The sequence below is a fragment of the Ambystoma mexicanum genome, chromosome 6q (assembly GCF_040938575.1).
Source record: "Ambystoma mexicanum isolate Mex_15411 chromosome 6q, UKY_AmexF1_1, whole genome shotgun sequence".
Taxonomy (NCBI): domain Eukaryota; kingdom Metazoa; phylum Chordata; class Amphibia; order Caudata; family Ambystomatidae; genus Ambystoma; species Ambystoma mexicanum.
Window position 1 is genome coordinate 1369783817 of NC_090937.1, and position 16028 is coordinate 1369799844.

The following is a 16028-nucleotide window of genomic DNA, read 5'->3' on the forward strand; positions in this document are numbered from 1 at the left end:
GGGTTGAAAAAAGTGTCGGCTGACCTTTACCAATTTCCTTTCTTGCGAGGTAACCAGGAGGTCATACTGTTATTATGTGATGTCATTGAATATGCAAACAAGCCCCAGCGCTCCCCTCCTCTCCCACATCCCTGCAAATCATAGGGCCGACCCTGTTAAGACAGTAGAGGTTGTACGAGTTTTTCTCACCATGGTGGCATATGTCACGCTGCTTGGGGGAATGCCTTTCCCGTGCCTGGTGTGATTTCTAAAATGCAGCAGTTTATCGATCCATGCACTCAGTGCTTTGCTGATAACATTAGGGATAGTCCATTAATTGCATCAAGACACTGTCTACATCACACACGGTTAAATATTTTCTATAAGCCAGGTTGTAAATATTTAAATATCAGCCCATCCTGACCTTTTTTAAATATGCCTAAGGTAACTGCCATCACTAAGCTGCATATGACAAACATCACTGCGATTGGTCTTGGATATGGAAAGTGTTATTAGTGAGATTGCGAAATTTAACTACTACAAGGGAAACATTCAGTGGTCGACTGGCCCACAGGGAGGCAGCTCTGTAGATTCCCTGGTGTGCCTCTGTTGAGTGGAATGAAGTAAATAATTTGTTATAAAGCTTCCAATATATGTTAATGTAAGCCAACTTTGAAAAACATTTTTGGTTTCCTGTCCTTATCGCATTCCTGCTGTGTAAATATTTTATTTGATTTAAACCTATTTTGTGGTTTACATCAAACCTTACACACGAAGTAACAAATACATTACAAAACAGTTATTTGAAAGCCTGTAAACGCGCTTTGATGGTACAGCTTTAAAAACATCCTTTTAAAATACTCTCCCAGTGTGCAACTGGTGCCAAAATGGATGAGCTCTTCTCTGAACCTTCTAATATTCTATGCTAGACTACTAAAGAGTTGTTATTATTGACACACCTACTAAAAGACCTCCCTTTTTCATGATAATGCTGGGAAATCAATATAAAGAGGTTTCCGACTTTCGATCATATAAGAGTTTTGACACAGTCGACCTTTATTTCTTAATAATGGCCTTCATTGATTCCAGTCTCTCAAGACAACAAACTATTAAATATTAAAAGCATGAATCTTTTTTTCAAAACACTAGGCTCGCCTCTGACAATGGGACCACATTTTACTTAACTCACCATTGTACGCACCACCTTTTGACTTGTATTTCGTAATATTTACACGGTTATCGTTCCTTATACTTACACACGTTCGAGACCTTTACTAAATACAAATCGTTTTTGAGCTATGGCTATGCAAGTATCTTTAACAATGTACATGCATGAAAGGAAGGAGCACTGCTGTCATATTTTGCTGCCATGCTGCTTTGAAGGCATTACTAGAGGAGCTGGTGTGTACGGATCGCATACATTCGATCGGCAGTTGATTATAATGCCTGCTGCAGCTTGCTTCCTTCGAGTAAGAGCATCCAACCTCTTCGCTCCGATTCTGGGATAAAGAGACGGAAAGGTGAAGCATCACATAACCCTACCTTCCGTAGCCGACTCTTATGGCCTTGGTGCATTTTATACAGGGCGGTTTCTCCACTAGCGGAGCGTCATGGGACTGTCCCCCTGTGGACTGCGAAACCTGCCAGGCCTGAATTGATGCTCTGCAGAGTGTGGTTCCAGTGTAATGGTTTCTGAGGAACCGCAGCTTTCATGGTGAGTGTGGCTCGTGTGTGCTCGGCAGCAAATGTGCAATTGCCGATATTTTTCGACACTAAAAAGCAAAGACCGGTAGGGTCAAAGACATAAGACAAGACGCGCATTTCAAATGGAGAATACATGCTGAGAAAAATGCAGTACAATGGATTTTAAATACAACTACGAGAAAGTGAGCATCCTGGTTTCCAGTCTCAATTGTGTTTCAGTGCGGCGTAGCGGGCTCAGACTTCTCGTACGGAATATTACCCACATTTCGGCTAAAGCAATGTGTCGATATCTTGAAATGAATGTATTGCTTGGTACTAAATATTACACTGACCGACACTTTTTATACTGTTACTTGCTCATACGTGCACCTAGATTAAGTAATTTACTTATGATTTTATCCATATTTCAAGTGACTAACCTTTGCATTTTTACGCAAGGGGATTAGAAAGGGATTTATTATAAAAAATGCTATAAAGGCGCACCCATGTGAGCTCCATTGGTTCCTGATGGACAAGTAACAGGACCACACGTTGAGGCTCGAGTTTGGTACCAGACACCAATGCGGGACGCGTGGTTATCACATTATCAGTCTATATTGTTCAACATCCGAATGACTGTTGGATTGAATTCTTGTGTTGCAACGCTCAATTACAGCATGATTCATTGATTAGGTCTTGACAATGCTCTGTTTAGGCTCACACACCAGCAGATGGGGCTTTGCTTTTAAGTTTTAGGCTATACATATGGTTCGAGCTGGTCATGAAGGAGGTTTTTCATTGAAATTGTTCTATCACCTGAACCCTCATTCTGGGGCGAATTACTTTAATGTGCATGTGTTCGTTAAGAATGACGTGAAGGGAGTATGGGACATGAGTCCTACTACGGAGCCAAGAAAATGTACCACATCCATCATGACGGAATGTGAAGTCCTCCCTTCCTTCTTCAGCTGTTTAAGAATCCCTGCTTCAGTGCTGGTTAATTTCTGTGCTTTGTCTAATCGATGACTCACTGAAGGTAATACAGTTGAACTACAACCCTTACACAAATAGATCTTGTTTTAAAAATCTATAGTCATTTTGTATGTTATCACTTTTCTGAGATCAGTGTATCTTATTAAATCTAACAAGTAATTTTATTGAGGAGAGCAGGTATGCCTTGGCAGAATAATTTTAAATTGCAAAGCACAGTGAGTACATTTATAATTCTAACTTTCACCCTTTGTTGTATTCTACACACATGCACAATTAGATGGCACTTGGGCATTGACTTGCCAATGGCACAACTAAGATATAAAAAGGCAATTAATGAACTAAATCTCGGTGCCGGGGTGCTGAGTTCCTTCGTCTTCAAACTTGCTCTCAAACTAACAGGCTTGGTGGACGGATCTACGTTTCATACAAGGCCACATTTTAAGAAACGTGATTAAAGTTTCCCCACAGCATAGTTTTAAAGTGCCCATTTTGCATCACAACAGTTGGCAACCTTAATATATGCCAACTTTCCTATATAGTTTAGGTGTTTTTGTTGTGCATGAATAAAGACGTCTAGTAGTCTGTTCCCTCGTGATAATTCTTGCTTGGCCTTCATTTATCCAAGTAACTAGCTGAATCAGGTGCACGAGTGCCTTTGACTTGGGGTGAGCCTGCACTTCACATGTTCGAATCCCTGCAGTACTAACTTATCCCACCATGCTTCAGAGGTCGACACGTTGAGTACCATTCAAATGTAGAATATACTATGGTACTTGCCACCTTTTTATTGATATCGGGGACCTGTATCATATGGGGAAGAGGCAATATACTCAAAAAACATATATATTCATCAAAAATGTTTTTTAAACGATTCATATTACACAACAAAACAAAGTTGACGTCCCTTTATCAACTTTCATGGATGACGCAGTACATTTTTTAAAAATGTATTGCACTGTGAGGTTAGTATAGAAAGGTTGTAATATCTTATACCACAACAATACTAAAAAAGGAGAGAGACTCGTTCTGGTACACATTCAACCTAGAACTATCGAAATACACGTGCCACCCTTCATGTATTTTCAGGAAGTAATTCAATACCTTATACCAATGTAATCACGCTCAATCCAGGTGTTATTTGATGATATACAAAATACAGAAGAATGGCTCGTTGCGAGAATGACCGAATCAAACAAAAACGTCTGACTCTTGTCCATTTGGTCGGGCTGTAGGTCGACACATTTTGTTTTGGCCCCTAATATGAGCTATGTCTATCCTAGGCATTCTCATATGATCGTCAATGGAGCCTTCATCAGATAGAAAATCTTGTGGTAAATGTAGTTTGTAGTCTATTTTCGAAAACAATGTTTTCTGTATTGGGAACTTTTTATTATTTCCATGTGTTTAGGGCAAATTTCGTTTATATATTTTCTCTTTCAGTAGATTAAATCTCCGCCAACATCAAATCCTTCTCCTTTTCCCTCCATCACATTAATCTAGGTATATATGGTAGGTTTAAGTAGGCTTTAATTATCTTAATCTTCTTGCCTCCTTCCTTACAGAAAGCTGAACACTGTACCTACATTGAGGCACATGTGTCTCTGTCACACATTTGAAGTTTTCCGTCTGCCTGCCTCAGTGTCTTTACTGCAGACTTCCCGCTCCTAAGCCGGTGTATTGGATGACATGTATGGTTTCATTGCATACAATTGCTCATCCATTACTCGCATCCATTACTGGCTATTCAGAGACTCAAACGTTTCTGGTAGTCACCTCACTGTGGCCCACGCCTATAAGCCCCCTCCGGCAACACACTATGGACTTGCCCCATTCTTTGGTCCCTATGGAATTTTGGAGAATTTCAGGGACCTAGCAATTATTTGCATGATCTGAATAGTGTGAAGGCTGGACGAAGAAGCCATGACTCTGTACCCCTATATTTTTTAAAAATGACTAGCCAATGGTTTTGACTTTGCATAGACATAGATCAAGCAGTTATCATTTGTATTTTGTACTTGAGCAGAATATAGCATGTCTAATAAACACTGTATGAAAATCCCACACAGCCAGTGGGGTATTCATTTTGCTTGGTAGATTAGTGTTCAACAGTGCGCTTAGCATATTAAACAAGGGCCTGGGATCCCACCTCTGCTGAGAACGAGCATGGGTCAAATACCATGTGCTATGAATGTTCCATGTTTTAGCTTACTGCACCTTCCACAAAGGAGAAATATCCATTTAGCATAGGTTACTTTACAGCGTTGTACAAATGAAGATATGGTTGTGGGCCAAGGGGAATGATGTTGCATCTAACATGTGCAAGCTTAATCCATCACATGCCCAGGTATTAGAATCATTTCCTCTCGTACTTGCATTATGACCAGTTGTGCTATTCGGTAGCGTTTACTACAATCCGTAGCCCAGCTACTTCCACCTTTCCCAAGCTCATCCAGTAAATACCGTTGCACTGTCATAATTGCCCAAAGATTGTGAAGCTGGTTAGGATATTAAAATCTGCCTTCACGGCAGTAGCAACAAACCTCGTTCCTTTGATTTTGGGGCAAACACTGCAATCCAAATAATACAGTCCTGAAGCAACTCGAGTCGTCAAGGCTCTTCCCTGCTTCAATTGCACAAACAGCTTGAACCCTGCATCTTCCACATTACACCAAAGCTAGTGTTTATTCATTTTCACTCAATTCCCATGTGCATATTATACACATTTGTTATGTACTATACAGTGATTCTGCATACTTTTACCACTGCCTCATCACATATTACCTTGCTTTTTGGTAATTGCTTACTGTAACACAAGTTCCACCTCATGTCCACTCGTCAGCATTTCTACATTCTAAATAAATGTATTTATTTCAAAAACCTTTTATTTGCCTTTCGTGGGAAGAAGTAAAAATGAATAAATATCAAATCCAAATACAGGCATTACAAAGTAGCCGTTCAAACACTCATTACCCTGGCATTGCCTTATCTTCCCGATATTGCTTATTCAAGACTGTCAGGATACATTCAGTTAGAAATAACATTACATTCATAACAAAAGATCTTCACGGCATATCAACAAGGTTTAAATCCCTCCATTCCACTGGGCATGATGGTCCTCTATAGTCATTCATATAATCTGAAAAGGGACCCCATATATGCATAAATGACATTCCCCGCCCCCATTCCTCTAATATCGGCACTTCATTTTTCCATTTCCAAGATGTGCCACATTTTATTTATCCATTTATCTATTTTATTTATCCAGGTATCTATCTCCGTTTGCATTTTGGCAGTTTTGCTGGCATGGTCAGGTGCGCCATGAGATGCCCATAATGGCATCCTTTGCATGTTTCATTCTTGCCCCCCTCCCAATATGACATATTGTGGATCTGATGGGATTTCCACCCCTATTATCTTTTAGCCTTGAGAGCACATCCAATTTTTTGCACAATGAGACACCCCCCAAAAATAGTAGGATGAATTTATGCCTGGTGCATCTCCAGCATAGGTTTGAGGCAGCTTTCCTAGCTACTTAATCTGTGCAGTGTAGGGTACCATCTTGTTAATCTTTTTGCCTAGGTCTCCGCAAGTTGTGTGCAAAATTATAATTTCTTGTGTTTTGTAGCTCCTTCTCTATTCCTCTAGTTGCATAACCTTGCCTAGGTCTCTTTCCCATCCCTCACAATATGAACCATCACCTAGAGTTCCCATTTTATGTATCAAACCCTTTGTGTGTGCGGGCAACTGAAATGTTTTCCCAGGCGGCAAAGGGTCTTGAAACAACTCCTTTAGACTGTCAGTTAAGTGCCCAGTGATGCACCTATAAATAACCCAATCGATCTTTCGCACTCAATATGTAGTCCCTCTTTACTCTCTAAAAGGTTTTAATCACACCACCGGTGAAGAAATTCCCCAACTGTGCAGCAACCCTGAGAATACTCATCTATAAAAGGTTGGATGTCTCATCTCCGGAATTAATTTCCGTTATATGTGATAGGTGTGAATGCAGAGGGGAATGTTATACAGACCTCATACCAGGCTTCCATGGTCACTTTTGTAACGAAGTTCTGATATAAACCATGGTCCCTCAGATGTCTCGGCAGCCAACGTTGTGTCCATAGGTGCCTGCATGCTACTGACCCATAAACGCCCATTTGTTCTCTGTATATGCGTGTGCCCAGTCTATAATTAGTCTAATCTGAGCATCCCCTTAGTGTAGTAATTTCGGTAAAGCTAAACCTCTCGGCTTAGCTACACGTATGCCTACACACCATTGGAGCATCTCCATCCCAAATGAATTCAAGCAGAACGTCCTCCCATTCTTTCTTTTTGGATAAAGGGATTGGTACTGATTGGAAAAGATATAGCAGCCTCACCAATAAATACATTTTAATGAAATCTATTCTGCCTAACCACAAGAGGCGAGATCTACTCTCACGTGACCAATCTTTGCTGGTTTTTGTCAGCAATAACAGAAAATACATGCTGTATAGGTGGCTCAGGTTAGCCGCTAATGTAATACCTATGTACGTTATTCCTCCTCTTGCCCAGGCGAAGGGAAGTAGGCTTTTAATATGTACATCTCTCCAGAGGGGGTGTGTTGATATTCAGGATCTCAGATTTCGATTTGTTTATTTTAAACCCATCTAAATCCTTGAACCTTTGTTAAATACTCCAGATATATTAGGGGATTGATAATTGTTATGATAATATTGGCAAAGATATTAATGTATCGTTTTACCAAAATGTATTGCCTGACATCTCTTGATTAGCATTAATTCAAGCCGATGGTGGTGCCACCAATGGGGCGAATAGGATTGGTGCTAAGGGGAACCTTTTTCTCGTTTCGCTTGCCAAATAAAAAGGTTTCATTAAATTCCCATTGATTTGTATCTGGGCAGTTGGTTGTCTATAATTGGTTAAAATCATATTCGTTACAATAGGGCCCCAATCAATTTTGGAAAGAGTAGCTTTTATAAATCCCCAGCCCACTCTGTCACACACTTTCTCAGCATCTAGGGATAGTAACAGAGTGTGGGTTGGGGATCTATTTGTTTTGTCTATTAAATATAGGACTGTAGAAATATTGTCTGCTCCATGTAACAAACACTGACTGGTCTGGGTACACAGCCAGCGGAAGGTATTGCTCCAGTGTATTAGTCAGTATTTTGGTAAATATTTTCACATCTAAATTTAGTAATGTTATTGGTTTGTTCCCGCTTTGGGGATTACCGTTACATGGACTTCATTCATAGAAGCCTGACGTTCCCAGCCCCCCTCTGATAGAATTAAAAAAGTTGGGCGAGTATTTGACTGTGCAGTTTATAAAAATCTATAATGCTGTGTCCTTGGGATTTGTTTAGTTTTAATTATTTAATTGCTATAATCCCTTGTGGCTCAATAGGGGAAATCCATATTGCTTCTGTCCTCATTGGATAGCACGGGAGGATCAACTCCCTCCAACTATGCAGTCTGTGATGCAGAATCAATGTTTGTGCCCTCCTATGTAATATGGATGGAATACACTATTTTTATTCAGTTCCTCTTTTTCTTGTCCCTGCTCATCAGTTGCTGTATGTATCCAAGAGCTATCTGCTTTTGCCCTTGGTAGATTAGCCAATTTTTTTCCTCAGTTATTGCTATGCTCATACTAACCCTGTTTTAATCATAGCAGGGTTCTCTTCGCTTTCTGTATACTCAACGTGTGTAATTGATTTTTAACTCCTGCTTATTTCCAGTATAAAGTCCACATCAGGTTTGCCTTATACTTAGTTACTCCGTTTTAATCTGATCTTATGTCAGCCGTCAGATGCGCCCATAGCCGTAGGTAGTGTTATTAATGTAACCCTTGCCACTGCTTTAAGGGCATTCTAGCATGTCCCAAATAAAGTATACCCGAGTTGATTCTGTATCCGGTATTCTCTTATGGTCTTATGCTACAATATTTAAGATGCCTGACCATCAATGCCATGGGCCACTTTTTATGGCTCATCCGTAGTTTGTGGAACAGGGCTAGTACCATGTTATGTGATCTGTAAGGGCCATGATTTTAAAATATACCTGAAGTAGTAGCTTCATGTTCAACGAGGCAAACCTATATTCTCTGCTAGAGAAAGATCTATGCACATGTAGGTAATGATTCTTTAGTTTGGGGGTGCAGGACTTGCCTGGCATCAATTAGGCCTAGCTTCTCTAGTGCATATGATAAATTGGGCGATGTAGTGTACGTTGATAAGTACGTGGTATGCGAGTGTCTGTCTCACTTTTCCTAACTAAAGTCCTGTCACTCACATTGATTATGTCCCTGTTTAAGGAAGTTTATCATAAACCCTTCCTGTGCGGTAATTGGAGTGTAAAATGAAGCTATAGCAAGTGTTGTCTCGCGAAGGATGCCATAAACCATGACATACCTCTTTTCTGTGTCCCTTTTACATTCCTGAATTATAAATGGTGTGTTTTATGATACAGAGCTACCTCTGTCGCCTAAGAACTGGAAAGCCTTTGTGTTCGAGTCTATTTTGGTCTTCTTTCTTCTGATGGGTCTGCTGCAGTGCTGCCACTATTGTTTGTTCCTTCTCCTGTTATAACAGTCTGGCCTCTGCCTCCCTCTACTGTGAACAACTTGCATATATTCTCCGTAGCAGGTCCAGCTCCAGCAAGGTGGCTACATTATTTGTTGTTCCACAGCTGACGGCCAGATCTACTTCTGGCATTCCCATATATACATACAGTACCTCAGTTGTAGGGCGCTCCTTGCCGCAATGGGAGTCCCTGTCCCCTTGTGGGAAACCACTCCCAGTGAGGTCCCACTTTCCCAAACCCCTTGCTAGGGGTTTGCTTAGCAGGCTAACCTTCCTAGCTCCACCCAAGGAAGAAGGGGCGAAATCTCCAGATGCACCACAACACCCAAAACACAAACCTATGAAATTGTTATTAACATGAGAAACCTTTGAATTGTACAAAAAAGCAAACCGTTTTTTTGTGTCTGATGAGCAGACCTTAAAATAGAGTTGCCAGAGGCCAGTGATATCCGGTCCACTCTTCTGCCTAGAATCCCTTCCACTGAAACGGCCTACATAAAAAGTTCGATCAGATAATTGGCTTGCCACCAGCATGTTAGAAGGCAAACCTTTTCTCGGATGACAGCGCAGTAGTGGCCTTCCTGGAATTTGGTATTATAATCTTGCTTATGAACACAGATCTCTGCAATAAGTGCTTAAAACACTGAGCTATCTTCTGAGCCATTGTGGCACTCCAATGCATCAATATTTATTTCAGCTTGTATATGATTAATATCATTCCCAGAGAAATGTGAGAATGCTACAGCAGTTGTCCCATAGTGAACATCAACTATGTATACCACACTGAACACAGAGCGCATTGCAGGATGAATTGATAAGAGCAGAATGCGCTTGTCAACTATAGACAGTTGATGGTTTAGAGACTTAGTAGCACACCATAAACTATTCTAATATATGCTATTTAATTTTAGTGAACAATGGAAACTGACCTTTAAATCTGGCAGCGTTGTGGTACCCTCTCCAAGGTGGGGGCCTGGGGAAAGTGCCCCTTTTGCCCTTCCATAAAGATGTCTCTACCTTAACTGGTATTAATATATTTTCACTACTTATATGGTTTTGCCCTATGACAAATCATCTATTATAGTACTTTTGAATACTGCATTGAAAAGCCCTGAACCAAGGATGTATCCTTTTGGACGCCATTGTTTTGACCCAAACGTACAAGTTTGGTCCCGAGCTGTTGTACTAACTGCTGCTGTCCTTCACTCCCTCATTAAGTGTTGACATTCTCCTGCTTAGTGAGCTGAACCAGAATCCACAAAATGTCCCCTGCACAAGTGGACATGTTATGGATAGCTGCCTTACGGCACTATGCATCCACACCAGAGCTAGTCTTCATGGACAAGATTGCACAGATAGGCATATGCTTCAGGAAAGTAACCAAAGCTGCCTGGGCTCGGGTGGGATAGGCATGCCTGGTTGCTTATAAGTGAAGTTGATGCAAGAGACTATGCAATGAATAAGGTTGACTTGGCGGCCTGCAGTGCAGATAGTTTTATTTTTTCTAAAGTTTTTATTAACTTATTCACACAACAAAACAATACAAACCAAACAAGCAGTACAACCTTCGACCATTTCCATATACATCCATAATTTCTAGTCGCTGCTTCCCATTCCCTCCCCCCTTTATGAGTCTATTTCTTTTAACCTTCCGTTTCAGCTGCCTGTGGAACGGTCTCCCCTTCTATAGCGTCTGCCGGGTCTCCAGTTGACCCAAACAGCTTGGCTATCAATTGTTTCCAGGCCATCAGGGACTCCGTCTCCTCTTCCCCCCCCTACGTTGCTAGCCTCTTGCCACACCATGCTTTCTGCTTCGGCCCATTTTTGTAAATCTCGCCACCACACCTCCACCATTGTCATATGGCAGGTCTTCCAACACATGGTTATTCTCCTTTTTGCAAGCACATAAACCAGGTCCTTCAATTTACTCACATGCCTAAGCTTCCGTGATCTTGGGAACCCCCCCAACAAACATGCCCACGCTTTGTCCACTGCGATTTTAACCCCTCTTTTCACCAATTTCTCTTTTACTGCACCCCAAAATCGTTCTATGACCGGGCTTGACCAGAACATATGAACCATGCCCGCGTTCTCCTCATCGCATTTGGGGCATGCCTGCCGTCCTGCGTTCTCAAACCACGATATCCTCAAAGGTGTCATGTATGCCCTATGCGTGACATATAGTTGTATCTGTTTCAATCCCGCATTCCTAGACACCTTCTTATGATACCCCTGCGCCTGGTCCCACATCCCATCCTCCATCGGGGCACCAACTTCTGTTTCCCAGTCCGTCCTCAACTGCGTGACTTCCTTCCCCACTTTAGACATCAACATTTCAGTTTCTTCTTGCAAATCCTTAAAGGTAATACTAGAGCCGTCCCGCCAGATATCTCCCATTGTTGCCACCCCAACCGGTTCCCAGTGGCTCCTGATTGTCAATCTTAACTGCGCATCTGCCCCCGTTAATGCAACCAGTGGCACCTGCGGGGAATATGGGGACGGGTTCTCCATCATCTGGCATGCCCTGCGCCATATCATCCACCCTAATAGCAGCATCTTAGGGCGCCCCAACATCTCCGCCCTAGGTGCCCACATCATTTCTTTCAAATAAAATGGTGCACAATCACGCCCACACAGCCTAGATTCCGAGGTTTCCTCATCAGAGGGCCATTTGGCGACATACTGCAATTGGCTTGCTACATAATTGTTACGTTTCCCACGACATGCCCTGTTCCTGCCAGACAACCCACAGGCACACGTGCTAACCCCATACGTACTAACCCCTCTACACTTCAAAACAAGGGTATCCCACGCACACATTTTGGCTTACGGAGGTTGCGGCCTCTCACCCATTATGCCAGGACATGGTCATTTGGATCAGGTGTTTAACGGCCTTCGTATCGTTGGCGTCTACAATGGAAACATCTGCTGGCCCGCAACGTTACGCGTTGTCAACGAAGATCTACACGTCACGTGATCGGGCCAAACGTCACGTGACGACAACATCTCACGTGACTGCATCACCTGATGCACGTCATATGATCATTCCAGCATCAGGTGACCTTCCCTATTGGCTTAAAAGGCGTCCTGAAATCGATAGCGTTGCTTCACAGCTGTTTACCTTCAGGACTTTACGGCGTTTGTTCGCATGCTTGAATCTCACTACTACGACCTCGGATATTGTTTACTGGATTGCCTTGTCTACCGGACTGCTTTGTCTACTTTTGCTTCTTACACGTTACTAGACCTCGGACTCTGTTTACTGGATTGTTCTTTCAACCCCTGGCATTTGTTACCCGACCTTGGTTTTTTGGAATTGGACTGTCTTACGGATTTCATTTTTGGATTCAGTGACTTTGGCCATTGGCCTTCTGCTAGGCGTTTGCCTGACCTACATTACCACAAGCCACGTGTGTGCCGCCATCCAGGGTTTGGATACCACCCACATTCCACACCGAGAAGCTCACCAAGCCCTCTGTCCCGGGTTTCACTGCCTCTTCCATCAGGGTGTCACCTTCCGTATTTCTAGGTAAGAGGTGCTTTATCTCCTTGCTGGATATACCTTGTAACAATCGCACATTATCTGATTACCCCTCATTGCCATACAGAGCTCAATGGGTCCTTCTGGCAGTTCCCGGTTCCAGACCTGACGGCTCACAAACAAAAGCCATGGCCATTTAACTGAGTCAAAGGCCTTTATCACGTCCAAGGACACAATTGCCATGTCCACATCACTTTCACCTCCACTCTCCACAATTCTATGGAGCCGTCTATGATTATTAGTAATAGTTCTGTTAGGAACATAGCCCGTCTGGTCTGGGTGTATCAATTTACTAATGACCCTCCTCAGTCTGTTTGCTAGGACAGCGGTCAATATCTTGCTGTCTTGATTCAGCATCGACAAGGGTCTGTAGGACCCGCAGCTATTCCCAGACTTGTTGGGCTTGGGGAGCGGTATTATGACAGCCTCTCTCAATGATACGGGCAAGCATCCCGTCTCAAATGCTTCATTCAGCATTTCTAGCAAAGGGGGAAGGACCTCTTCTATGTACACTTTATAAAACTCGCTTGGGAGTCCATCGGTCCCCGGGGTCTTACTAGTAGGCAGCTGCCTCACCACCTCCCCAAGCTCTTCTAAGGTAATTGGCGCATCCAGTTCCTCTCTCTCTTCCTCCCTTATCCTTGGCAATCCTATGTCTTCCAACACTTCTCTCACCCTAGCGCGACTACTTTCGCCGTCATCTCCATATAATACCCTATAATAGTCCATGAATGCTTGATTGACTCCCTCTTGGGTATCTGCTACACTGCCGTCCTCTCTCTCTATGGTCCTGATTGTGACTCTGGGGGTCTCGCTTTTATATAGCCACGCCAGAAGTCTCCCCGGCTTATCACCACTTGCATGCTGTCTCTCTACATATTTTTTATAATTGAGGTTACATAATCTGTCCCAGTATTGTACACATTTTTGCTGTAGCCTGAGTCAATTCCGTCTTCTCTGCAGTATCAACCCCTCTCCTCAAAGCCTCCTCCAGTTCTTCCTCCGTCTCCCATAGGTCGGCCAAAATCCCACCTTGTAGGCCCCTGGATTTTGCTATGGCCATTCCCCTCATCACTACTTTAAAGGCCTCCCATAGTGTTCCTGCCGAGTCCACACTCCAGTGTTTGTTTCAAAATAATTCACAATCTCCTCCCTCAGATCCTCCCTAAAGAAGGGATCTTTCAGTGCTTCCGCTCGTAAACGCCATGTCGGGATCCTAGCTCTCGGGGGGCAGCATTGCCATTCAAAAATCAGGGGCGAGTGGTCCGAAAGGACCCAAGCCTTGTACTCTATTTGCGTGATCTCTACTATCATTTCGGGCGAGGTAAAGACATAGTCTAACCTCGCGGATAACTGCTGTGGGGCAGAGTAGTGTGAGTATTGCTTCTCCTGGGGGTGTCTCACTCTCCATGCGTCTACCAAGCCAAAGTCCGTTAGCAATGTCTGCAGCGCCTTGGCCGCAGGGGCCGGTCTATCCATCTTCCCATCCGATCTGTCCACCCTCGGGTTCATTACGCAATTAAAGTCCCCTGCCCAGATCAATGCGCTTTCCACACATGCGCTCAAATTTGTACACAATGTTCTGAAGTACGCCGCTGTGTTCTGGTTCGGGGCGTACGTATTGACTATACTTATCTCCCTATTTTCCAACAGTCCCTTCAATATAACCAGTCTCCCGTCCGTCTCAGCTATCACTTGTACTCGCTGAAAAGGGACATGTGGCGCCACCTAAATAAGCACTCCTCTCGCATAAGCAGAGTATGACGAGCCCACCACCACTCCCTTCCATTTCCCAGTTATCTTATCCATCCTCTCTCGTGTGAGGTGGGTTTCCTGGAGCAGTACAATATCTATTTTTTGCCTCCGCAGTTACAACATAACTTTATTCCTCTTTAAGTAGCTATTGAGCCCCCGTACATTCCATGTAACTATTTTAAGGTCTCCCATGATCTGTACAATATCCATTTCACCTCCCACAGGTGCAGTCTGCTACTAGGTTCCATTCCACTCCACATAGACTCATTACTCAAATTTAAACTCCCCTTAACCAAGAACTCCCCGAACTCCTCATTTCCCCCCCCTGCCACCTCCCATCCCTGCCCCAACAACACTCCCATTAACTGTTGCCCAGCTCCATCCCTGGATTTCAGGCTCCCCCGCATCTAGCTCTTTCCGGCCTTTGCCTGTACTTGACGCTCCGCAGGGTGAGGCCACCCTAGTGGTTAGCCTACTACTGCTACAACTATATTCGGGGGGTAGGGTGCTTGCCCTGCCGCTCCTATACACTTCAGTTTAACTACGCATAGCTACACAATTTACGCATGTTTACTTATTGCTATATTCCAGTCCTTTAAAGTTTGTTCGAGACAGTAGTATCTTAACAACATGTTAGCCATACTTAGTCGCACCCTGAAATATCAATCTTCAACTATGTGCCACTAAGGTGCTTACGCTGCGCTTATAAGTATATACAGTGTACCAGTCAGTGTTCATGTTCTGCCTGTGCCTGCTCCGTGTCTTGTTCCGGGCAACCCTGCAGGTCCAGCCATGTTGTTGCTTCTTCTGGAGAATCAAAAAAATGCATTTTGCTCTTGTGCACCACTTTCAATCTCGCAGGGTACAGAAGCATGTATTTTACGCCAGCCGCCCGTAGCCTCCTTTTGATTGTCACATAGCTGTACCGTTGCCTCTGGACCAACATTGTGTAATCGGGATACGCTGTAACAGTGCTCGAAGCCCTTTCAATTGTCCCTCCTTTTCGAAAGTACTCCAGTATCTTCTCCCGATCTTTGTAATTCAGTATTTTGGCGATGATCGCTCGGGGAGGGGCTCCAGGCCTAGGCTTCCTCATCAGGGCTCTGTGTGCGCACGCTCCACTGCAAACCCCTGCGATAGTTTCTCAGCTCCTATTTCTTGTAAGAGTAGGTTCTCAAAGTAGTTTGTTGGGTCCTGTCCTTTCTCTCTCTCAGGCAGTCCGACCACGCAGATATTGTTCCTCCTCGCTCTCCCTTCCGCCTCCTCCGCCTGGGTCTCCAAATTAGCAACCTGTTGTTTGAGTACGTGGATCTCCTTTTCGTTCCTGGTGCTGGTGTCCGTGTGATCTTCACTGCACTTTCCAAGTTACTCGTCCTCTCAGCCAGCCCCCTGACGTCTTGCCGCAGCAGGGTAACTTCTATACCTACTGCGTCTATTTAAGCCTCCAGGGAAGTACGCAGATCCAACATCGCCGTCCCCCATGCAGTGCAGATAGT

At 43.5% G+C, this 16028-nt stretch overlaps 1 protein-coding gene across 4 annotated transcripts in view; it reads left to right on the forward strand.

The window, feature by feature from the left end:
- Positions 1 to 16028, forward strand: part of TBC1D14 (TBC1 domain family member 14) — a 1472366-nt gene that overhangs the window by 553046 nt on the left and 903292 nt on the right. Inside the window, exon 1 of one of the 4 annotated variants that reach the window (XM_069632002.1) lies at positions 1419 to 1693. The exons of the other annotated variants lie outside the window; for them this stretch is intronic. Within the exon in view, the coding sequence (XP_069488103.1) occupies positions 1691 to 1693 (3 nt within the window). The 5' untranslated portion in view covers positions 1419 to 1690. Of the gene's footprint in view, positions 1 to 1418; positions 1694 to 16028 lie in introns of those variants that run through there. 4 annotated transcript variants of the gene reach the window in all.